At 40.0% G+C, this 27,235-nt stretch overlaps 1 protein-coding gene across 1 annotated transcript in view; it reads left to right on the forward strand.

The window, feature by feature from the left end:
• dmd (dystrophin) overlaps positions 1 to 27,235 on the forward strand; it is a 541,017-nt gene that overhangs the window by 286,005 nt on the left and 227,777 nt on the right. The window contains exons 39-42 of the mRNA XM_076297170.1: positions 624 to 758; positions 1,600 to 1,752; positions 5,425 to 5,595; positions 24,808 to 24,918. Of these exons, the coding sequence (XP_076153285.1) occupies positions 624 to 758; positions 1,600 to 1,752; positions 5,425 to 5,595; positions 24,808 to 24,918 (570 nt within the window). The remainder of the gene's footprint in view (positions 1 to 623; positions 759 to 1,599; positions 1,753 to 5,424; positions 5,596 to 24,807; positions 24,919 to 27,235) is intronic.

Here is a 27,235-nt window from a genome sequence, read left to right on the forward strand (position 1 = left end):
AAAACAAGTAGCGTAGCGAAATACAGTTTCTGTCGTGTTTTATTTGGCATTTTGTAAAATCCCATTGATTTCTGTTGGAAGACTCATTGCACGTTGATAGCTGCGCCACCGTCTATGCTTCAGGTTCAAATATTGAGCGGTTGTGAATAGTTCCACAATAGCAAATAAGATGGCTGGAAATCATACATTGCGCCAATATATGTGCTTTTAATAATCAACGAACACCACTAACCACTCGGTGAGTTGCACAGTTTTGAAAACGAACTTTAAGGGTTGTTTTAGGACATGTTTGAGTAGCCTACTACAGTATGCCCATTGCCAGCCACCCTGAGAAGTCAAAGGCGATTCAAAATGAGTCAGAAAAGTCGAGACAGGACCAATCGTCAAAATTTCGGTGTCCACCACTCTAGTTCATCCAAAACAAACCAGAAAAGGGCCTTAAAGTGTTAAAAACCGGAATTTTCCTTTAACGCACTGGCAGAAAAATTTGCTTGTTTTCAGGATGAGATGTCAAACTTTTCTTAAATTAAGTCGAATGATTTGTGGATCCATTTGTGGGTATGATGTAGTAAGATGTACTGTATCTGTATATGTTTGTGTGTCTGTGTGTATAATATTTTCAGGACTGTGAGGAAGGGGCAGTGCAGGACCTATTGCTGAAAGGACAGAGTTTGCAGAAGAGAATTAAAGACCCTGATCGCAGAGAAGCTGTCCACAACAAACACTCAAATCTCAGCAGCAAATATGACACTGTGAAGGTACATACACATACACATGAAGTTGATAATCATACAATACCATGCCATGTGCAATCTGGAAAAAATCATACAGCTGTATGAAACATAAATATATAAATAAAACTATGGTGTGTCATTGCCATAGCATACTTTTTGCAGAAACAAGAATTGAAGAACCAGAAAAAGAGAGAAACATGATATCCACATATTTTGTTTTTAATTTTTTCTTTTCCTCTCAGCAACATGGTCACACCTAATGTCTTTTCAGGCCTCAGAAACCTAATTACAGACCCAATGAGATGAAAAATTAAGATGTATTTGCAAACAATTCAAATCTGAGGACTATGTCATAAGCAATGTTCCAAAGTATCACTAAAGCAGCCATGGTTGCTGTATTGAGCAGTATGTATAACATTTTGGGGTAAAAATGTCTACTGTTTATTCTACTGTTAAAATATGTTTTCATACAGTGACAGAAACATGCCAGTCCAACAGCAGCCATTACAATGCAATTGTACTGTACAATTGTGGCGACAACAGTTGTATACACTGCAAAAAAAATCTAACCATGAGCCTAGGGTCTAGTAGAGATTAATACCAGTCAGGGATCATAGGATTTCTGTGGATACACCATAAGACTGTTTAAACAAAGGACTTTCCTTCTGTCATCCTAGGCTGGTATGAGTTTGTCATAGAGCACTCTGCCCATTGTGGTCACGTGGGCAAGTTTTATGGTAACAGAAATAGATGCTTGCTTTTGCCTTTCTGATTGATTGTGTTTTTACCTAACTGAAATATTTGAAGGTATGATCCTAAGTAAGATACAGTATTCATTAGGTTTATCTATTGTTTCCATGTCTAGGATCTGCGATTGGCAAGGAAGCACAAGGCTCTTGCCATCGCTCCTCAGTGGTATCAGTACCGCAGAAAATCACATGACCTGGTCCAGTGGTTGGATGATATTGAGAAAACTGTGGCCGAGTTTCCTGATCCTCCTGAAGTGTCAAGGATGAAGGTATTCACACAGAGAGACATACACATAGAGACTTCTTAAAAAAATGCTTCTTCACAGAGACACTTAAATATGACTCAAGCACACTCCCCAAAATGTATAATATTATCCATTGCACTCATGTGACAAGAACTGTTTTGAAAGGTTGATGTTTCATTCATTGCGTGAAAAGAAGAGTATTTTGGACTATGATTCCATTGTATTATTACAGGCATGCTATAGATCAGAGTCCTGCACGGGTCCGTTTTTGGAGACCCACCCGCACCCGTAAAGTTCAGCACCAGATCCGACCCGTCACCCGTGATAATATCAAAATTAAATCTGCACCCGCCCAGACCCATTCATATTTGGCCCGTTACCCGACCCGTGCCCGCGATAAATCAAACACGAGCTAAAATCAATTAAAGTTTTTTATCTCGCACCTCTCAACATCACAATATAGGCTAGGCTCTCTATGAAACAGCCTAACAAGTGTTTTCTTTTGCGCTATTGGAGCATGTAGGGCTACAAACATAACCTAATACAAATATTTCACGCGCCCTTGTCAACTTTTACATTTGATTTGAGCATTTCACATTCAATTTAAATCTTAAGCTAATGAACAATATAGCCTAAAGTGTGCTTTTTTTGCGCGATTCAAGTAGCCTACCATCGGCATCTTTAAATAGGCTATGGACCTGATAACTTGTGCATTAGTGCTAAATCTTAGAATAACGAACCATAGCACTGCAAAAAATTAAATCTAACCAAGTGTTATTAATCTTATAATCAGAAGTTTTCATACAGTGACAGAAACATGGGCAGTCCAACAGCAGCCATTACAATGCAATTGTACTGTACAATTGTGGCGACAACAGTTACACTGCAAAAAATGAAATCTAACCAAGTGTTATTAATCTTATAATAAGATCAAAAAATGCATTTGGTATTGTTTTTAGTATGAAAAGACTTACCTAGCGTTCTCTCAAAAGATCATTTTGACTTAATTTAAGAAGACTTTGACTTATTTTAAGGAGTCTTAATAAGACAAATTTAATTAACGCACTGGCAGACAAATTTGCTTGTTTTTAGGACAAATTTGCTAAACGCACTGGCAGAAAAATTTGCTTGTTTTCAGGATGAGATGTCAAACTTTTCTTAAATTAAGTAAAATGATTTCACAAGAAAGCGCTAGGTAAGTCTCTTTATATTGAAATCAATATAAACTAGTTTTTTTATCCTGATATAAGATTAATAATCTTGGTTATATTTTATTAGATAAGCAGTTTTTGCAGTGAGCCCAAAGCTTGCTGCATCAGAACATTACACAAATAGACCTATTAATATTAGAAGAAAAAAATACAACCTGACCATCACATACAATAGCAATATGTAGGCCTATGCCTATGCTGGCAACGCTCCAACTACGAGATGCATTGAAGAAATCAAAGTCGCAGTAGTGACATGATGGTCAAAGGTCATAGGCTATCTTGACCAAAACACATATTTGTGTTGTGGTAATGGTAATTTAGACATACAAATATTGCACATATTTTTAATTTATGTTTTATTTCAGCAAACTAAAATACTGTTTTGGTTCTCATCCGCTACCGGCCCGCAAGGAGTTCCTTATCCGCCTGCACCCCTGCCCGTGAATTTTAGAAATGTCACAATCCAAGTTCTATGCGGGTACCCGTGGGTACTCGACCCGTTACAGGACTCTGCCACAGATACTTTAATGGCATCTGGGAGAGGTTGCAGGCTTCAGTGCACAGCCCCAACCAACATTGACTACTATTAGCATTTGAAAAGCCAAGCCATCAACTAACAAAGTCAGGCATTTTCCTGAAAACCTCCCTTTAAGGCTGTCTACACTAGTCTGTTTTCATTTTAAAACATTGTTCCATTTTTAAATATGGTTGTCCGTCCACACAGTATATTTTCAATGCCCAAATCTCGTCTGCACGGGATACATAGACAGTAAGGGGGACACCTGAAGCATGGATCACATGACCATTCGCACGAATCACATGGCCATTCAGCAATGTAAAATGGGTAATTAAACTGCACTACAGATACTACCAAACACACCAAAGCTAGTTAAGCTCGTATTTTGGTGTCCATATTGACCCCTTCACAGTCGACATCACAGCAAAATGTGCATGCATTTCGGGGTCAGAAAGCTCATTCTATCCCATTGAGCTGTGTGCGTGTGAATTGACTGAAACATGAAGGAAATTACAAGGTCACTTGTAATGTAGTAATGTCGTCTGCCCATTCTGTTATCAGCACAGAATGAGGCAGACAAGCCATTAGCTAAGACTAATTATGACCGCCGCGCTAGCAAAACGATTTTTTTTTCTTCTGGATTTTTATTTATTTATTTATTTTCTTCAGTGAATTTCTGTCAATGATTCACGGGACACTGAAAGAACGGGCTACATGAAACTTGGTGGGCTCGTAGCCCCACAAGGAAGACATGGAACCATTGTTTTTCGTGTTTTGATTCGTCACCCACCCGCTGCACCGGGCCCCCCGAAAGGATTGTATTCATTGCTGGCAGGCTAGTGGTGGAAGTTGAGGCGTGTCATGGAGAGTCAAGAAACATCAGACTGGCAAGATCCAATAAGGAAGGGAACATGAGTCATAGTTTTCAGATGTTTGTCCACATTAAAGTGTAAATGAATACGGGGCCGACAGTGTTTTCAAAACATTTTGTTTCAGGAGCTCAAAAACACCAAAGTAGATTACAAAAGTGTTTTGGATTCAAATGAAAACAGGATAGTGTGGATGATCCTTACTTTGTCCAAATACTCTTTGATACATCCCTTTTCACGCAGTGAATTTTATGCTAAGTTGCAATCACAGTTAATCATGCATCTGTGTGATTCTATGTTTTCCCATCCTATTGTCACCACCCAGCCCTCTGTAATTCAGATTTCTCTGTGTTTCAGATGATCACAGTGACATTCAGCTAATCAGGGGTCAACTGACTTGTTCCCCTCCGTGAATCGTTACACCCGTCATGACAAGTAGCAGTGATAGCACACTATTTGTGGGAAACGTGAATAAGTTGTACAGACCAACCAGGATTTTGTGAGGGTTTATTGTGATTGTTGCAGCCAAAAGGCTACTAAGTTCTGAAAAATTCTAAATTCTGAAAAATTGCGCTTAGAATCACAATGATTTTTATTTTCGTTTTGTAGGAAATCACACAAATTGTGATCCTGCTACATTCTTACCATGGTTTGAAGTGATTGTTTTGACCAAAAGTGAACGAATTTGCAAAACATTGAAACAATTGTTGTGCTTTTGAGGGGTTTTTTTTGTCGCAAATAGATTCCATGACTCCTTTTTTCTGAAATCTGGCGTGAAGAGAAAACTGCAACCTGCAATTGGGGGAGAGTCATACATTTGCTTGCAAGATCACAAAATCCTGGTGGGATAACATTAAGGATTCTTAAGGATTCTTAAATAAAATGTAGTACCACATTTTTAATGGCTTGGCTTTCTCATTATTTTCATTCAAGCTTAATAATCATTTGCAGGTGTGAAGGCTGGTGTGACATTGCAGAGGAGCTGATATGTAATTTTCTGTACCACAGAGGGTGGCAATGAATTGACCCTGAAGCGTGCGTGTGTGTGTGTGTGTGTGTGTGTGCGTGTGTGTGTGTGTGTGTGATTTTTGTTCATCAGGAGGTTGGCAGTGCACTGGATCAGAAACAAATGGATCTATGTGATGTCTGTGAGCTGGGAGGTATGCTGTCAAAAGCAGGTGCAGCCAAGCTGGTGGAGCCCAGTCTCCTCCAGCTGAACAGGCGCTGGAAGGAGGTGGAGCTTAAGTTTGCTCCATTTCACCGTCAGATTGTGAGTGTCCCTGTCATTATGCTCTAAACTGTAATTACTAAACCATAGCACAGCTTTCCCTAATTATAACAAATCACTTACATCCAAAAAGCATGAACTGTTTCATGACAAACTATAAATGACAAACTCCTCTGTATCTATTTGCTAGACTGTATGCATGTGTGCACACACACATAGAGAGAGAAGGAGATGGTCTGCACACTGTATATGGGCTCCAAGAAATACTTTATTTATTCTAAAAGGGCAACGTTTTAATCTCAACAGATCTTCATGAATATGTATCAAAAGAGCTGGGCCATATAGCCTTAGCAGAGATTTTTTTCATGTATTGGCACCCCTGGTAAAGTTGAGTAAAAAGAAGATAAACTCCACCTTGAAGGGAATCAAATCCATTTTGAGAAAAATAAATATTTCAAGGAAATAAATATTTTTAACAAAAAACATATGCCACAGTTATTAGCAACCCTGTATTTATGGGCGGTTGTAGTGTGGTAGCGGTGGTAGCGTAGTGATTAAGGTTAAGTGGGCTAACATACAGTAGCCTGAAAAATTGTGGATTCAATACTTGGCTTCCACGGTTGTGCCCTTGAGCAAGGCACTTTACCCTGAGTTGCTCCGGGGACAGTGACCCTTGTAATATAATTGACAAATATAAGTCGCTTTGGTTAAAAAGCGTCTGCAAATCAATAAAAAATATGCATGAAAAACTAAAAAAAGGCAAAGGTATGTAAATACAGTATTTTAATTTCCAAAAGGAGGAACTACTGATCCCATCAGCTATTGTGAATTATACATTTTCCAATGTTTTCCAACTTAACGATAGTTTAACATGCTTCCTTTTGAATGTAAGACAAGAAGATGAATAACTTCCTACCGTTTACAGTGAGTAAATTCAACTTTCTTGGTGAGAAAAACAGTTTTCATCGGATGGCCACGCATCTCTGGTATTGGTATCCATGTTGTTTGAGCGAGCAAACAAATGTGGTTGTGGCGGAATTTAAGTCATATTCTGAACAAAAGGAGACCGCACCCTCTAGCAGCTCATATGCCAATAGTTTAATTAAAAACGTTTCTCAAGTCTTACAATCCACCTGTGAAAGAACACACCTAACATGGTAAACACCCAGCCTTTGGTCTCCTGTTCAGAATATTACGTATCCCGTGACCAGCACCTCAAAAAAAACTCCTACTTTGGGTGTGTGTTTGCTTTTTCTACTCAAGGGAGTTAAGTCATAAACATTTCCATGGCAACGGTTTCTACCAATCAAAGGCTCTGCTTTTACACATTAGGATTTTGGGTAGTATAGTACTTTTCTCAAAACAAGGTTGATGCCCGACTGAACTTTTGGTGTCTATATGAGCATATACAATCGCTTAATCATGCCATAGCTGGCTTTAAGTCTACCTTGGATGGTGACGATTGTATGGTTTATAATCCAGCTCTCAATGGAGAAAATTAATTGGATTCTTTGTTCCGGAATCAGAGTGGGTGGTCACAGTTAAGGTCTATTCTCCACAACAAAGAAGTGAGATTTTATGGACTTGCTTGGTGTTAAATCTAACGTTAAATCCCTTAGCTATTCCAAAATCACTGTAACCTACAACCTCCTTGGGTTATTACACAGCCATCTGATTTCATTGACTGAAACCAGTGTTTACAATTATTCACAAATCCCATGCCCTCTTCCAACTGTCAAAGACACAACCTCCACCACATTTTCCACTCCAGATAATTCACACCAGTTCAAATTGTGCATTCTCTTGTCCTTCCCATGCTAAGGATTTTGGCCTCTGTGTCACTTTTTTATGCCTAAGTGAAACATGAAGTTATGGATGTAGTGAATATGATAATAAAATGGCAAAAGAAGTACTGTGTCTTACTTTTTGTAATAGTGAATTCACAGAATCACTTCACACAAGGAACACCCATATTTTTTTTCAGTATACCCACACTTGAGTAACATCTTGCCTATAGTATAAAAAAATCAAAACCAGTTATAGATAGTAATCAGACTTATTGCCTATTTTCAATACAGAAAATACAACAAAACATGTTTGCAAAGATTACACGCTTAAATGTAGGTACAGATCATGCATCAATGTTGGTAGTAATTGTGTGGGAACAGCATAGTGGTTGCTTAGTTCCTGTGAAATAACAGAAGAACAAACATACAGGGCCCAAAAACACACACATAAAGAACACACATGCACACACAAGAATATGTAGTGCGAAGAAGAGTAGAAGAATGTAGTGAGTCAATATTTACAAATCCAGCTTGCAGAAGTACAGTGATTGAAGTACCACTGCAACAAGATCAGTCCAGTATATTCAATACATTTAGGTATATAACTTGTTTATTGTATTATTGAGTAGCCCAGTGGTAGTGGTGTCATCAGCCTGGCTAGACTAAGTTCTGTTTCCAAGAAAGTCAAGGTTTCACCTAACCAGAGTTAATGTTGATGTCTTGAAGCCTGGAAAAGAGTGTGAGAGGATTAATGGCTGAGCTGAAATCTATGAACAAGATACATGTGTAGGAATAGCTTGTTTCCAGGTGTTGCAGAGTGAAGTGAAGAGTCAGGTTTATAGCTTTCTCAACAGATCTTTTCTCCTGATAAACAGGGGTGAAAGTATGCCGGTACATAGCACTAGAACGAGAAGAAAGCAGTTGCCTGCCAAACCCAGAGCTGCCACAATAGAAAACCCTAACCCTAACCTAATCCCTCACGCCACACTTGCATTTTCTCATGCTAACTTTTTGTCTATGCTTCCTCCAATGGTTGTGTGGTTTATAGATTAAACTGACAACGAAATCTGTGCATTGAGATAGATAACTTGGATATTATGTTTTAGGCTACTGTCTATCAGCACATCTGTCTCAAAATGAAAGCGCAACAACTAAACTAATTACCACCACACCATTACTTTACACTCAATCCGATCTATTGGTAGGCTACAGTACCCTCCAGAATTATTGGCACCTTTGCTAAAGTTGACTAAAAACAGAAATTTTAGAAATTGATCTTAATGCCTTAAGTAAAAAAATGAGGAAATATCCAACCTTAAAGGACACCAATTTTCTTTGTGAATGAATAATGTATCATAAATCAATAAATGTTCCTCTTTTTAGTCAACTTTAGCAGAGGTGCCAGTAATTCTGGAGGGTACTGGCTATCTTCATTCACGTGGAAATATCAGTGACAGATTGAAACTAACTTTATCTCGAAGGGTAACATGAGGTCATAAAAAAAGAAACAGAGGTGAGTTTATTTTACTTTATGTTCTAAAAAATGATGGAATGCCATGTTGATTTTTTTCTAAATGCCTACTGTATATTGGCAATATATTTTTCATGAACATGGCCTAACATATAGGCTTTTAAATAACACCAACTCATGGAATTGATTGATTTAGACTAAAAACAAGCAAGGCATGAGAACAGTTTATCCAGAAGAGTTATATTAGAAAGAAAGATAAGAAAGATTACAGGTCCTGATGAGTATGCAACAAATAATTCATTAATTAATTAATTAAAATTAATGTAGCCTATTTAGGTGTGTTGATTTTTTTTCAGTGTGTGTGCTATGCATGCACACTTTCACTTCAGCTCACTTCAGGCTGAACTAACAAGTTGCCAGCCCTGCTGATATCCAGAGTAGAGGTGAATAAATTAAGTGATGAAGGTTGTGGTAGTAGTACTGACAATAATTTGAAACTATTTTCACCTCTGTTGATAAGCAAACTGATATCGGTCCATCTATACAGATACAGCAAGGCACCTAACCCCTCACTGCTCCCCGAACACCGCTGTAGCAGGCAGCTTATTGCTCTGGGTTAGTGTGTGCTTCACCTCACTGTGTGTTCACTGTGTGCTGTGTGTGTTTCACTAATTCAGAGATGGAATAAATGCAGAGACCAAATTTCCCTCACAGGATTAAGAGTATATATAATCAAGATGTGTTGCAAAAAAAAAAAACATCAGTAGGAAAACGAGTCCCAAAAGACGGTTCCGTCAACCTGTGCTTTCATGTTCTCATCACCTGTAGCCTACATCTTCCAAAATTGAAGTCGAAACTTTTTTTCCGAAAGTGTCACCAAGCAATGATTTACATATTCATTCACTAGTTACGAAGAATTTATGAAAATTATACAACTTAAAAAATATTAACTTGACATCTGTGTGGTTCTAAGAATCTTGCTACTCACCATCATCTGCATTCTGTGGTGGTGTAACACGTAGCACAACAGTACACCAAGGGAGGCGTTCATAACGTTCGTGAAGCTTTTATATCGCTTATCACCATGATCATTTCTGTAATTCTAGAGCCATATGGCATTCTTAGTTATACTGTCCTACTGTTGATAAAGGGTCATGCACATTTAGTAGCCTGTTCAGTGACAGTAAATAGGCTATGCCAGTGGGCTAAATTAAATCTAATGCAAGCCAATTAAGATTCTGTAGCCTATATAGCCTAGGCAACCAATGATTAAAAGCGCTTCATGTGTTGTTGATTGTTTGTGAACTTCAAATCAAAGCTGTGCTCACCTATGAATTCAAGATTAAACATTATATTAGGTTAGATTAGATTCAACTTTATTGTCATTGTGCAGAGTACAAGTACAAAGCCAACAAAATGCAGTTTGCGTCTAACCAGAAGTGCAAAAAAGCTTAGTTGATTGGTTGTCACCAGGATGCAGAGTTCAGTAAGGTGACAGCTGCAGGAAAGTAGCTTCCTCTGAACCTGCTGGTTCGGGTGCGGAGAGACCTGTAACGCCTCCCAGAGGGTAATGGGGAGAACAGTCTGTGGTTGGGGTGAGAACAGTCATTAATGATGTGGTGCGCCTTACGCAAGCATTGCATGTCCTGGATGGCCTCGATGGAGGGGAGTGAGGAACCGTTGATGCGTTGGGCAGTTTTCACCACCCTCTGCAGTGCTTTTCGTTCGTGGGCAGGGGCAGTTGCCATACCAAACTGTGACACAGTTGGTGAGGATGCTCTCGATGGTGCAGCGGTAGAAGTTCACCAGGATCTGGGGAGACAGGTGGACCTTCTATAGTCTCCTCAGAAAGAAATGACGCTGATCAGGGTAGAGGTGTTGAGGGTCCAAGAGAGGTCCTCAGAGATGTGGACACCCAGGAACTTGAAGCTGGTGACACGCTCCACCTCAGTCCCGTTGATGAGAATGGGTGTGTGTGTGCCAGCTTTAGACTTCCTGAAGTCCAAAATGAGCTCTTTGGTCTTCATGGTGTTGAGAGCCAGGTTGTTGTCAGTGCACCACGATGTAAGGTGATGGACCTCCTCCCTGTAGGCCATTTCATCATTGTTGCTGATGAGACCAATCATTGTAGTGTCGTCTGCAAACTTGACAATGATGTTAGAACCATGTACAGGTGTACAGTCATAGGTGAAGAGGGAGTAGAGGAGATGGCTCAGCACACATCGCTGTGGTACGCCGGTGTTCAGGGTGATGGTTGAGGAGGTGTGATTATCTAACCTAACAGACTGAGGTCTGTTGGTTAGGAAGTCCCGAATCCAGTTACAGAGGAAGGTATTGATGCCCAGTTCACTGAGTTTGGTGATCAGTCTGGAGGGGATGATGGTGTTGAATGCTGAACTAAAGTCAATGAACAGCATTCTCACTTAGGTGTTGCTATTGTCAAGGTGGGACAGGGCAGAGTGAAATGCCGTAGAGATGGCATCCTCTGTGCTCCTGTTCTGACGGTAGGCGAATTGAAAGGAGTCCAGTGAGGGTGGTAAGCAGGTCTTAAGATGGGCCAGCACCAGCCTCTTGAAGCACTTCATGATGATGGGGGTGAGTGCAACTCGACGGAAGTCATTAAGGCTTGTTGCAGTGGAGTTTTTTGACACCGGCACAATGGAGGTGGTTTTAATTTCAATTCAATTTATTGTGCTTATAGAGCGCCAAAACATTACACATGTATCATGGCGCTTTACAGAGTGTAGACAATCAGAGAAAAAGAAAGGAAGAAAAGAAAAGAAGGCCCATGGGTAACAGGGGAGAGGAAAAACTCCCTAGAATTGGAGATACATATAGGAAGAAACTTCGAGCAGATCCACGACTCAAGGGCCTGACCCATCTGCCTAGGGTCAAATACAGGACAGTAAGGTCTGTATACATGACAAATGCATATGATAGTCAGGTGTAGAGAATAGGACATGGTGTTTAAAGCCACCTGAGGTGAAAGTTACAAGAGGTGGGATGATTAAGTATCCAGTATGATAATGCATTAATCCTAATTTAGTGACAGAAAGTTCAATAGTCCAGCGTTGGAATTGTCCAAGGGAAAGGAGTTGTCAAGGGGCATGTGGTGGGTCGGCAGACAGGCCAGGAATCCGGGCAGAGTTTTCATAGGCAGGTAATGGGTCGCATGGTTTTAAAGCATGCGGGGACAGGACAGGGGACATAGCAGTCTGACCTCACTGTTCATCCATGGCTTCTGATTAGGGAAAATCGTAATCCGTTTGAGGGTGGTGACACTGTTGATGTTGTAATTCATACAGTCCAAAACGGAGGAGGCATAGGAATCAATGTCCATGTGGGAGTCATGGGTGGCCTGAGTTGCGAACACTCTCCAGTCAGTGTTTTCAAAATGCTGCTGAAGTGCTGAGTCAGCTCCCTCTGGCCACACTTTGACTGTCCTAACTGTTGGTTTCACACGTTTGATGAGTTCTGAGTATTTGGGCAGTAGAAACAATGAGAGGTGATCTGAGTGTCCTAGGTGGGGGAGGGGAGCGGCTTTGTAGGCATCAGCTATGTTTGTGTAAACATGGTCTAAAATATTATCTCCTCTTGTGGGGCATGATACATTTTGATGAAATTTGGGCAGTACAGTTTTTTAATTTGAGTGGTTGAAGTCACCCGCGACAATGAAGGCTGCCTCGGAATGCAGAGTTTGTTTACTGATAACAGAATGCAGTTCTTTCATGGCAAGCTTGGCATTAGCATTCGGTGGTAGGCTGCTGTTACTACAGTTGATGTAAACTCACTGGGCAGATAGAAAGGTCTACACTTAACCATGAGATACTCTAGGTTCGCTGAGCACTGACTTTCGGTGATGGTGGTGTCCATGCACCACGTTTTGTTAACATAAATGCACAAACCCCCACCTTTGGTCTTACCGGAGTCAGCTGTTCTGTCGGCACGGAGAATGCAGCGTCCAGGTAGCTCGATAGCGGTGTTGGGTATTTCACTGTTAAGCCAAGTTTCTGTGAAAATCATGATGTTGCAGTTCATAATTATTCTGTGTGTGGTGATCCGCAGCCACAGTTCGTCCATTTTGTTCACCAGGGAGCGAACATTGGCAAGGAAAAGGCTTGGAAGAGCGAGTCTATGTGGAATTAGCTTTAGCCTCGCTCGAACTCCTCCACAAAATCCCCTTTGTTTACATTTCCTGGACCGTCTGAAGTTCCTTTCGGTCAGTGTGGTGGAGTTCGTAGGTCTTGTTGATTTAGCAATCTCTTAGTATTGCGCTGATAAAGATGTCGGGATTGCAGGAACCAATGTCCAAAAGTTCCTGTCGGGTGTACGATAGGTGCGCTAAACTGTTTTTACCGAAAATACTTGAAAAAAAAAAAGCATATTACCACTAATTTGCAAAATCCGGAGAGACACAGGGCATCGAGATGTGTCCACGCCGACATCGTCCACTTTGACAGACCTATGAGACTTGAGACTTATGGCAGACTGTAGCCTATTATAAGTTATTCCCCACTTAGTGTAATTGACCCTTCGCTAAATCCCACCCCCCTTAGTTACTGTTGCCAAGTCCGACAACCTCAGACCGGTGTTGACTAGAGCTGCTGGACAGCCATTAGCTCATCTGCATTCGATGGGCAGGACTTAGCAAAGGGTCAATTTATGATCACCTATAGGCTACCTAGCCTACATTATAATTTGGAGTGAACCCTGAACGTATCAGCCTATGCCATGTTGGTTTGAGGTTATGCTATTTATTCATTCACTCGTTTGTTCAAGAGTAAAGACAATCAAAAATTCATTTTAAACCATGATCAGTGTTGTTTAAATTTATGCTTTCATTATTCTACAATTTATATAAGTTATTATCTATTTTTTTTCCTCTCTCGATGTTCAGTTTTATGATTTTCCTTTCAAACCTGTAGATGGCGCTAGTGCTGCCACTAACGACTAATTTTCTAACGACTAATTTTTCGACTAATTTTTCGATTAGTCGACTAATCTAAACGACTAATTTTTTTGTGTTTGTTATTTTGTTGTGTCCGTTTTATTTTGAACTCAACTAAAGGGAAAACGTAAAATATATATCACCCTACTTTTGTTAGAAGCTGTATTACTGTAAGTAAACTGTTGAAAAACATTATGTAAAAAACATAAAAAACATGCTACCTTCAGATCTAATGTCAGACCTTTGATAGACTTTATTTGTATGCCAGTGTTGCCATGGACATAGACAACTTCTTTGACCTGTGGCCCGGTCATGGCATACTTTGGGGTCATAGGGCCCACCTACATGAACCCACCTCCCATCAAATTATCATTATATCACATCACAATTATTATTGTTATGCTATTGTTATACATGCACTTCAAAGCAGCCAGTGTTTAAAATGCTAACATTGTTCACAACAAGTTTGTGAAAACATGCACATCAGAGGACTGCTTTACTAATGTAAAATATAATTACAATAGTTCCATTGTTTTTGCATGGTTCCATGATAAATACTTCTCAAAACAACAGCATTTTATGGGTGTCATGGGTGCAAGCATCATACACTGGTAGGCAAATGGAAAGAATATTGACATATTTAATTATGCCACAAACTTTTGGCCACGTTATTCAAATTTGACTATACAATACTCTAGATAGTGTATTATAGTCTGTGCTCTGTGTTTATGGAAGTAGCATCAATCCACATTGTTCTATTAAATGTAGTTTCATAATTAAATAGCCTTCCAATAGGTTGAATTGGAGCTTTGCTACTAATGTTATCAAGTGGTTTCAGTTTCTCTCGTGCATTGAATGAACGCTCATAGGCTACCACCATTTAATTGTATGCCTCTATGTTTGATGACACCAAATTAGCAAGTATTTCCTACTGATAGCAGAAACGTTTGTTTTCTGTCGGTTTGCGCAGCAAATTATCAGACGAAGATCCAGGAATAATTTATCTCCACGGCTCCGGACCAGCAGTGTCCACGTTACGGCCGGTGCTGGTCCGCGCGGTCCATAGTTCGAGAAACGCTGGACTTTGAAAGGCGACAGTAGTTGAGGACTTTGCAAATGAGCCTAACATCAGAATGCGCTGAAAGCAGGCAGGCACGCAGCTTTGCTGCTGGCGTTAACACTTGTGTGCATAGCTGGGTTTAAAACATGACTGCCAAAGTCTTAGTAGCCTGTTTAACATCCAAAGAGAGTCATTGTACTTTTCAAGAGTTAATAACATAGAGTTAATATAACATTACAGTGAGCCGTTTGAGACCAAAAATAAATAGGCGGTCAATAGTAAAACGACTCTTTGACTAAAAAAAATTGCCGTCGACTAATTTTCATGGTCGATTAGATCGACTAAGTCGACTAATCGCGGCAGCACTAGATGGCGCTTGTAAACCAAACTGAAATCCTCTATTTTCCCCTTACTTTTACAACATATATCCTCTTTTTATCAATCTACTGTTTTGGTCTACTTTTCTCACTCGTGCATGAGCAGACACGCTTGAATAAACAAAGGCAAGATGCAGTTAACTTGAGTAAATGGAATGGCTTCAGCCCCAAGTGAAAGTCTACGCTAGTTCAATTGAGTTCAAGCCAGGCTATTTCTGTTGAGCTTCATTAGCGGCGTTGATGGAATACCCCCCAGGATGATTATTTTTGAAACACTGTGGGATTGTACACTGTTTCATTGGTTTTGAGAATGTCTTCAAACACCGGGGCCAGTTGATCAGCACAGTGACAAAGCACAAAGATCTGGTTGCTGATTTTATTTTTTTCTCCACCCCAGCCTCCTATATGAAAAAGGTTGGGTCAAAACTTCAGAATCCACAAGTTCCTTGTCTTTCTAAGCATCACTACTTAATACGTATAAACATGCATATGACCAAAAATATTGAAAATAAATATTATTTTAAAATGAGGTAAATTGATGGTCAACAAATAGTCGTAAAGCTGTTGCAGATATACGCTTATGCCACATCCCTGCTGGAAACAGCCTGGCAAGCTTAAGGTGGTTTGCTGGTTGAACAGCTGGTTGTTTTCGCAAGAGTGACAACCATATGATGGTTGACCAGCTGTATGTTTTCGCAAGAGTTTTGCTGGTCTAGCTGGTTTACCCAGCATACAATGGAAATCAGCTGGTTTTGCTTGACGTACCACCTCAAGCTGGTAATTTTAGCTGGTGTTGCTGGTTTTACATTGCTGGTTTAACTGGCCATACCAACTTATGTTGGTCATTCTAGCAATATAGCATGACTTAAACCAACAATGTCAAGCTTGGCAGGCTGGTCACCAGCATGACCAGCTTCCTCAGATAGTTATGCCAGCATGTCCACCTGTGGGCCCAACCAGCTACACCAGCAAAGACCAGCAAGAGCTGGAAGAAAACCAGCAAAGACCAGCTAAAAACAGCTAAAACCAGCAAAATGTCAGAAAGCAACCCACCTGGGGGTCGTTTCTAGAAAAGTTAGCAACGACGTTGCTCAACCACCATGGTACGACGCAACTTGCGACCAAACAACGACACTGTTACACCTGTTTCCAGAAAGCATCATACCTGTGTCGCAATTCGCTACCTCCGACGTTCGAACACCATAGTTCCAACAACGTTGTTGATGATGCAGCGATACATATCATTGGTGGAAACATTGGCAACGTGTAATACCCCACCCCCTAGAAATGTTCTGTCACGGCCTATGTCAGCATGTTTCTAATCTAAACAGAGTGATTAATGTTGGTATTGTCATTGCCATCAGCCAAAACCTAAACCTATTGCAAGCATATAAAACAGTTAACTTAAGCAGACCAATAAGAGTCATTATTTGTGTTAAATATCTATGTGTTGGAAAAAATATATAGCCTGGACAAATATCTGGTTATCATATGTCTCGTGGCTTAACGGCAGCGCGTTGGTGCACTGCGCGCTCGGCCGGAGTTCGCATACTATCTCTTCTTTTCATCTCTGAGTAAGAGTGGGCCTACGAGACACAACAATAGGTTTTGACCATACATATTTATGTATATAGTTACTCTACATCGAGAGACCATAGGTACAATACATCAGTCAAAAACAATTGAATCTACGTGTCACACTAGTTCACCTGCAGGTAGCGAGAAGCAACAGGAAAATCTCACATCAGAAAATCGAACCTACAACGTTGGGATAATAAGTCATCTGCTTTAGCCACTACACCATTTGTCACTGCTGATGCAGGGTCTGTGAAGATTATAAGACTAAAAGCAAGGCAATACTTGAATTAACATAAATAGCAAGAATGAGCAAAGTAGGGGAGTCAGTGTCTTAATCAAAATTAAGCTACAGGATAGATCAATCATTGAGTCACGAGATAAACATCCACTTCGTAATTTTTGTTTGGGCGGTTGTGATTTTTAGTTAGGTGCTCAGGACACCAACTGGAACAAGGAACGACACAAGTGTGACTGCCCAGGGGCAGTAGTTCAAATGCCCAAACTTTGAGAGTTCGGACTACCTTTTCTAGAAACACCAAATCCAAGAACGACGGAGTGAACTACCAAGGTTGCAACGCAAGTTAGCCAACAATGCTTTCTAGAAACGACCCCCTGGACGGTATTGTAAATGTAAGTGCTCTCAGTAAAAAGGGTGAAAAAGTAGGCCTTGCTGAAGTCTTTTTTAGAAATGTTATATATAACCCCAAATCAGAAAAAGTTGGGACATTGTGTAAAATGCGAATAAAAACAGAATGTGATAATATACAAGTCTCATAAACCCCTATTTAGCAGCAAAAAGGACATAGACAACATATCAAATGAAAATGAAAATTTGGAATATTTCATGGAAAATATGTATTCATTTTGAATTTGATGCCAGCAACATGTTATCCTCATGTTGTGTTCGCGTCAAATTTCTCCGATTAACAATTATTTTCTCCAGGGCTCCCCTCCACCCACCCACCCACCAACCAACCAACCAACCAACCACCACCAAAGGAATAACAATTCAGAATGTCTTAGTTTTTTTTTTCTAATTGCAGTTTCACCAACAGATGTCGCCCTTGGCCTATGAACCTCTTGAAAATGACCGCATAGAACAACAACAGAACTTATCTAAAGCTGTCTAATTTGGCAAAATCATATCACGTTTAGTTGTAGGGTTTTTCCAACGTTCACCTTACCAAGAGCCATTTCCCACTCAGCACAGCTGTTACAGTACATGTACACTGAAGACAATGAGGCCTTGACTGGAGCTAAGAATGGTTTGTATATCAAATCTATCATGACAAGATTTACCCCATCCAGCAGGTCTCAGGTCAGCTCTTTGCCAATGATAGTACCTGATAGTACATGTTGTTACACAGGTTGTACCACTGTACCTAATTAGGTAGGTACATTGTAACAGCGACACATTAAAATAAAGTGTTACCATATGTGTGTTACTATGGATTTATAACAAGTCATAATGCAGCGGCCATTTTTGACCGGGAATACAAAACTAGTGAACATAAAACGAACACGACAGGAGGGTTAAAAAAAGTTGCCACAGGGAATGTTTACCACTGTGCTGCTTTACCTCTTTGGTCATTCCACGTCAATTCAACCAGGGCCCACGCACTTAGGTCTCAAAAAATTCTGAAATGTTACCCAGGAGACAGTGTTGATTTTGTTGGGCCTCTTTTTTGTGTCAAAGTTCACAAGCCCATAGTGCAAGAACTAAACCATGTAGGAGGCTCAAATTTTGCATGCTGGTACATAAATATTAGAGTTTTTGGGTGGGCTCTGTTTAGGCCTTCAGAAGACATATTTGTACTCAACATAGGCTCTTGATTTATGTTTCTTATTGAGATAAGTAGAAACACTCTCACAAAAAGCAATGAACAGAAAATAGATTCCTTCGGGGTCTGAACAGCAGACCTTACAAGTCTGAAAAATCATTTTGGTTCTCATTTTCAGAGCACCCAAACACCTTGTGGGAAAATACAAAGATTTTTTAAATATTGTTTTCTGTATTCTCTATGATCCCTTCTTTTTAAAAACACCAATTTGAATTGTCTTATGCAAATCTTTCTTTTTTATTTTCCACCCTGAACATGGGCAAAATGCACCATTGAGATCAATATGTTTTATAGAGTTACAACCAGGCTTGGAATTTCACCATTCTGGGGGCAAGGCCACTTGGCCTTCAGTTGGGCATATTTGGTGGGGGGCACAAAGGCCACATGTCAGGGCACCAAGGCCAAAGTTAACTATACAGTAGTAGGCTATAAAAATGATCAAAGTTGTATTTGGCCTATTCACTGCAGTAGACCTGCATCACTGTATGAAACATTACAAAAACATGAAACATGACATATTACATAGAACTGTAAATCATCTGATCATCTAATATTTACAGATATCTAGGCTATATATAACATTTATTTTATATTTGGCCTGTTATGAAATCATGTATTGAACAATTTAAGCACAGCTCAGCTTTAAGAGACTCAAATAGCCTAGATGCATGCATTTTGTGATCAAATGCTTTCACAAACTCTTAGTCAGCTGTCCTATGATTTACCAATATCTAGGCGATATTTGTAACATTTATTTTGTATTTGGCCCGTTATGAAATCATGTGGAACAATTTAAACACATTGTAAAACGCAAAGCCCAAATTTGGAGACATCCATGCATGTCGAAATTTACTGCAAATTCAAAACTAGATTACTCTGGAACGGCTAACTGTACAGGGGACTGCTTTACACTTTTGTGTTCGGTAAGGTCTGCTGTTTATTCCGATATATGGTTTGTCATGTGTTAAAAGAAGGGTTCGTGAAGTATTCCACCGAGATGAATGGGTAGGGAGATCATGGGACGCAAAACCTTCAGTAGAATGTATGATTAAATTGAATTATATTTAGGCCTACTTTTCTCGCGAACCGTTCAACACAGCAATTATCGGCTAACATTGTTTAAAAGCTGAGAAAAAGCTCTTTCATGTGATACTTGTGATGTCTGTGTGATGTATAGGCTACTTCACGAGTAGTTCAACTGAGAAGAATGGGTGCATTGGACGCACTTTCTTCCGCTGTCACTTTCTCCACTGCGTAAAAGACTAAATTAATTTGCGCTGTGAATGCTAAGATTATTTTGACAGGCCACAGGCTAACTAAAAATCGCTATTAGTAGGACGCAAAGCAGAATATTGAAAGAATGGGGCACCAAGGCCACCGTGGCCTGTAAACCTCTGATTTTCAAAGGGGCTTCACGGCCAATGCAAGGGGCTACGACGGCCATGGCCGTCGTGGCCGCCGTGAAATTCCTACCCTGGTTACAACAGTGCCACCTGTGGTTGTATAGAGTAACCTGTGGTAACTCTATACAAAACATATTCATCTCAATGGTGTATTTTGCCCATGTTCAGGGTGGAAAGTCTTGATCCAAAAATACCACAACCATTCAATATTGTTTTTCAGCTCTATCCCTTGTCTGCAAAGATTTCTCTGGATTCTCTAAATGTTTAATTATATTATGTCCTGTAGATGATTAACTCCCCAAATACTTCACAATTACATGTTAAGAAGCATTAAAATTACATTAAGCGTGTTTCCATCCAACTCATGCGAATTAGTGATGTGCATCCGTGGTAATGCGCATAAATAAAATGCGCATTAGTCAGCGTTTCCAACACCTATTAATTCTAAGTATTTGGGGACACTTTGCCTACGTTGATTGAAATGGACGCCTTTTCTCTCCTCTTCTCAGCGGTCGGAATAGCCTAGGCCCTAGGCCTAATTCATTCCTTCATTTTGAAAATATTTTGTTTAATATCGATTAGAAGGAGAAGGCGGAGAATGTTTGTGCAATCTGGTGTTGGCAGCTTCCCATCGCCGGAGACCGCCATACACTTGGGAACGACCAAGGTCTCTGCAGTTTTTTTATTTGGTCAAATTTGGCACTTCACTGTAGAGCTGAAAATGTTTGCCCGAACCCGACGGGACCCGACGGGTTCAGTCGGGTTCGGGCTTAATTTCTCATCATTTCATCATCTCATCATTTCACGCGAGCGGTCAGGTGATGCGTTTCGATTAGCTGCGAGAAAGATGCAGAAATGGATGCTGAGGAGGTGAAACGGAGGATGGCCTCTGGCGACTGGCGTTTTAGTTGTACCGACAAAGGAAGCAAAATCTGAGGTGTGGGAAAGTTTTCATCATGTGCATAATGAGAATAATGAGCCAGTGGGTTAGCCTATGTAAAATCCAAAGGATGCAACATTCTGCAGAATGACAGGGAATTTGTCGCTGGTAGCATGTTGATCAAAGCTGTCAGTGCCCATCAGGATCACATCGTTTGTTACAGCAACAAAACCAAACCCTGCAAAGCTGAAAAAAATGGTTTCGGAGGAGAAGAAGTGTGTCAGCTTTTGCAAAGACATTAGGCCTTTTAATATCGTAAATGGCGAGGGATTTGAAGAGCTGGCGCAAGAACTAATTAATGTTGGGGCTGCATATGGGAGGGTTCCCGCAAACTTCAGAATGCTGAGAGGATTTGGCCTTTTTTATTTCTTTGTTCCAATTTCCAAGTGGCCTAGCCTACGTTAGTCATGAATAAATTATGTTAAATGTTACTCATTCTTGACAAAAGGCAAAAGAGCTGGGTGCGTGCATTTGAATAATGTCGGGCTGTAAACGGGTTCAGGGCCGGGCCGAGCTTGGACTGATTTCTGTGGGGCTCGGGTCTTGTCGGGCCTAACTTTTAAGGCTTGATTACAGCTCTACTTCACTGACCAACAGTGGGTGGAGACCTTTAGATTCAGCAAGTGAGGGTTATGACTTGGCAAATTAATTATGCCGAATGATAGACCCGGCTGTTGCCCAGAGTACTAGTTGTCGGACACCTATCCCAACAAACAAGCCATCGCATCTATCTATCCATAAATTGTAGGAAGTCTGTCTGTCTGTCTGCGTGTCGTTCGTCCGTTCGATTTCAAACTTGGCAGGTGCCTTGCTACTGCCATGCGTAAGTGCAGTGCATAGTTTGACATTGTTTGGATAAGAAAAGCAAAATATATTGTTATATATCGGTAAAAGAAGCACACGTTGGCTTTCTCTGCTCTACCATAGCCACCCCTCTCACACAGCACTGGGCGGGACCAGAGAGAGAGTATAAGCGGAGATTTGGCAGCACTGAACGGTTAAAATGCAAGATGTTTGATTATCATGTCCGACCTCAACAATAAAGACTCCCTGTATGCAGTTTGCTCGCATAGGTTACGCGGATTTTGCTGCAACACGCCAACAAACACGTGTATGCAGTGGCTATTCAAAATTACATAAAAAGTAATAAACTGTAGCTTTAAATAGCCAATGCTACATTGGACCTGAGACTTTGAATAAACAAACTACAATTCTGACTGCAAGGTCCCAAATTGAAACAAGCGATAGGCTAATGGTCCCGAATTTAACGTTTCAGAAGACGTGCCACACAAATAGACAACAAGTGGCAGACAGAGCACCTATGCTACCAAACACTGATTTTGAGTCACATCGTTGCAAATGTCAAACGATCACAAAATGGCCTGTCTTCACTATCAGGAAGTTATTCAATAAGCTATAGCCTTAACTCAAAACATTTGTTATGCCATTCTGATCTGTAGAAATGTCACATGCAGTCATGACTCATGCCTAAATTCTGCTTACTGCACATTAATTATAGGCGAATATATTATGATATTCAGTCATTATTGAATGCTTAGCTGGAATGATGTTTTTCCCTATCATCCTATTGTTAAAGCAGGCATAGGCTACCTGTGGGCATGTAATTGGGCTACAGTTTTTTTTCCAGGAATGGGATGTTTGAACGGGTTTGAACTGCACTAGTTGTATAAACTTGCGACGTGTGCCGAATAGTTGTTGGCAAAAACTTTGGTGTCAGCAAAACAACTGTGCACCGATGTGTGTTGCCTAATGTTAGTTGCCTAATGTTAAGGAAGCGCCAGAGATTGCTGAGATTCTCTGAAGGTTACGTCACACGATGCGAATAAACCGTTTCCATCAACTTTATTCGCATTATACCTTATGCGCATCGAGAGTTAATCCACCCCCCTCTAGCGAATCAAATATAGATGCGCATTAGGATTTTTGATGCGCATTTCACGTGTTTCCAACCGGGATTTCTTATTCGAATAGATTAAATGCGCATTAGGAAGTTGGATGGAAACACGCTAATAGTTTCATCATTTGTCCACACAGGTTTACACAGAGTGATGAATACCCCTACATCTTTACTTCTAAGAGACCCTGCCCCTCTGGGATGCTATTTTTCATACCCAATCGTGTTGCCAGTTACCCTAAATAGTTCCTCCTTTTGTTTTTTTATCATTACACAACTTTGTGTTACCCCCGTCCCAACTTTTTTTAAACATGTTGCTGGTATCAAATTCAAAATTAACATATTTTCCATGAAATAGTCAAATTTGTAATTTTCAACATTTGATATGTTGTCTGTGTCTTTGGGCTTGTCTGTATCCTTTGGGGTTGTATATACTAGTTCAGTGCCTATAAAAAAATAATGCCAGCAAGGAGGCACTTTGCCATATTGGTGAGGTCAAGACCAACTACATGTCATGTTTTTATAATCATAATAATGATTAGATTAATCATTAAAAATATTTATTTCTTTATGAGATTTTCTTTTTTCTCAGAATTAATGTTCTTCCCTTCAAGGGTGGATTTTTCCTTGTTGTTTTCATTGTGAGAGTACAATGAATCATCAAAAAAATATTTTTTATACCTGTTTTTAGTCAACATTACCAAAGGTGCCAATAATTCTGGAGGGTAGTATTATCCATATTTTATCTAGAAGTATTTTTCAGGTGCAGCAGTGTGTAGCACAAAGAAAGGACAACGTTTGGTGGGAATGGCTAGCTAGAAACTGACAGTTTGTACAAGTAGACCATGTCAATAAATTGTAGCAGCATCCCACAGTATCTACTGTCAAAAAGGAAGTATATAATCATAATGTCTTAGATGGTATTTTAATTGTCATCAATCTAACCAAATTGGGTTTGTTAGCACATATACTGTATAGTGTAGTCGTAATTACAGTTAGTCAAATATTACTATTGGTATTGTTGTTTATGTTGTTATTATTTAATTGTTTTGTTTAAAAAAATTAAATGGTTTGAAAGTGTGCCAGTTACATCAAATGAATATTAATATCTGTCAATAATCTGTCAATGCTCAGTTCAAATAGTGTGAATGTTTAATGTGTACTTTAATTATGTACTATTGTAATTAAAGGACAATTCCGGCGCAAAATTAACCTAGGGGTTAATAACACATGTGTACCGAGTTTGTCCGTTCTCTGAGATATGTTTTCATGCTAATCGAACATGACCAGTTTAACCACAAACCGCTAATAAGCGTTTAACGCTAGTCTTCGGGGCACACGCAAAGTAAGAAGAAATCGCTATTTCTATACCACTAACAAGGCTCAAAATAACACCACACTTCCACGGTAGCATAATGAGGGGCCCTACATGTAAACCGAAGCATTGAGAACTTTGTAAGTGTACAGGTAGTTTATTAAAAAGATAGTTTAGAAACAGTACCGTTCACGTATACAGGTTGGCACCATCTTGGGAAAACAGTCACGTGACCGTTCAGGTTGTGTTGCTCCAGTCCAACGTCGTGCAACGTATGCTGAATTGTCACGTGTGTGCGCGTGTGTGCGTGCTTGTTGTTCCTATTTCATTTTATCCTATTTCATTTTTCTTACCTGCCCAGGGACTGCAGATGGAAATTAGCTTTTAGCTATAATCTGGTACAAGCCATCTTTTTACTCCACGTAATTAATGAACCTTGTACATGGTCCCTGTCTTAAATAAACCAATAAACTAAACCAAACTGTTGCTAATCCCTAGGTTAATTTTGCGCTGGAATTGTTGTTTGCGTTGGAATGATTTATCAAGCATTAAACATACTAATATAGAATGAAAAGTAGTATTTACATTACATTCTGTGTTTGCTCTATGATTATTGCAGGAGCTTCATGATCTGCTGCAGACTGTTGCTGAGACAGATGCCATGTTAAATTCACCTGAATACTGGAGAGAGGCATTTTCCTGCTTACCAAACCAGGAAAAATGCCTAGAGGTCAGTTTAAATTTTAAATGTGGAGCAAATTGTATGGTCATCATGTCATGGCCATTATTGATTGAATAAGCCCCCAGGAATCCACACGACGCGAAGATGACTTTATAGTAATATAGAATGAAATGTGGTCAACATAAAGTGTTGCACTGGGTTTTACAACATAATCGAAAGTGATTTAGCCAATCATAATCAATCCGTTTTAGATTATACTGTGTAATCAGTAAAATGCATGCAATTAATATTAATTCCTACTAAACATAATAAGAATTGTCAAAAGCAAAGAGAAAACCCCCAAAACACAACTTCACATGCACAACAAAGTTTTACATAAAAAACCGGGTGAAATTTCACATGGTAGAATGGTGAAAATTCACCTGGTGAAATTTCACACGGATCTAAACACTTCAGTTTTACCTGCTGATGCATATGGAGGCGTAGTATGATCTAATTTGATGTTGTTATATACATATCAACGCAGATTGGGGATGTCACATATGAAACAATGCTGCAGAAGCACAAAGATATGACTTTGATATGAGTAGGTTACAGTGGCGGCTGGTGGTTATAAAAATAACTGAGGAAGGAAGATGCGCTTGATTGGTGTTAGTGGCAAATGTGAGGTTGTGAAGGTGTTGGTGGCGTATTTAAACAATAGAGTATGTAGGCCGCCTACCCAGACACATTTATAGCAGCAGTATGCACTATGTAGCATTTTAACTGGCAATGTTGTGCAATAAAAGCTGTTCTGACATTCTCAGGGATGGTCTGACCTAAGGAGCTAGGCTAGCATGCAGTAGCCAGAAAAGTGCTAGGCTAAAGCTAACTCCACGTTGACTCGCTCTTCCAAGCCTTTTCCCCGCCAATGTTCGCTCCCTGTGGAAACAAAATGGATGAACTGCGGTTGCGGATCACAACACAAAAAATGATTATGGACTGCAACATCATGATTGTCACAGAAACTTGCCTTAACAGCAAAATTCCCAACAGAGCTATCGAGCTAGCTGGACGCTGCATCCTCCATGCAGACAGAACAGCTGTTGACTCCTGTAAGACTAGAGGTTGGGGTTGTGCATTTATAAAACATACCATCACCAAGAGTCACTGCTCAGCTAACCTAGAGTATCTCATGGTTAAGTGTAGACTTTTCTATCTGCCTAGAGAGTTTACATCTACTGTTGTGACACCTGCTTATATACCACCGATGCTGACGCTAAGATTTGCCATGAAAAAATTGCATTCTGCTATCAGCAAACCACAAACTCTGCATCCCGAAGCAGCCTACATTGTTGCTGGTGACAACTTAAAGACTGTTCTGCCTAAATTCCATCAAAATGTATCATGCCCCACTAACTGCATTTTGTTGTCTGTACTTGTACTTTGTGCAATGACAATAAAGTAGAATCTAATCTAATCTAAATATAATCTAGAGGAGACAAGACATTGGACCATGTCTACACTAACATCGCTGAGGCATACAAAGCCATTCCCCTCCCCCACTGAGGACACTCTGAACACCTCTCATTTAGGGCTTTCAGACATACGTGTAAGACCGGAGGTTCTGCAGATGTTAAACGGTTGGGCCGTATATCTGAACAACATAAACAGTCATATGGAAGTCCGAATTTAGCCGGTTGTTCTACTGCTCCCCTCCTAGTATTTTCTCCGGACATTATATAAATGTGCTGTGTCTGAACGAAGCGTAGAACATGCGGTTAAAATTCACACCTAGTGAGAGGGCTTGTCTGACGTTTCTTTCGTGGGTCCATGTGGCGGGGGCACTTAAATCTGACTTAAATGGCAGTGTCATGATGGAGTGGCATAGTGCTGTCCAGAAAATGAAAATCTGAAAATCCAAAAGACGCAGCTACTGTCCATGAAGGCAGACAGCGTTGTGATAGAACACATGAAGGTAACGGCAAGTGACGTTGATGTAGGCTACAACCGCATCGCAAGGCCAAACAAATTCAAAAGAACAAATCATCATAAGCAGAAGGCGCTGAAAAGACAGTAGCCTACAACGACGTCGTTGACGACAATAACAGGAGTATTTAATAAATTGTTAGCCAACACGGTCAGTTTTCTGTTCATTGATAGCCTTCTCATGACCTCACTGCTGAGCCCGATATTTGTTGAGAATGAATATGCCTAGAGAAAATGAAAATGAATAAAACCCAACTTTGTTCCAAGCTCCTTACGTAAATGCAATAGACACATGGGGAGAGGATGCTTTTGGAAAAATAAACCATGAAAAAAACGAACCACTAAACTGATATGTTAGTATTTTGTTTGTTGTGTATATAATGGCCTTGAAGTCTTG

This window comes from Alosa pseudoharengus, unplaced genomic scaffold (assembly GCF_046254945.1).
Source record: "Alosa pseudoharengus isolate Yale_2024_CS ecotype anadromous, Long Island Sound unplaced genomic scaffold, YU_APseudo_1.1 YU_APseudo_1.1_scf_20, whole genome shotgun sequence".
Classification (NCBI taxonomy): Eukaryota; Metazoa; Chordata; class Actinopteri; order Clupeiformes; family Clupeidae; genus Alosa; species Alosa pseudoharengus.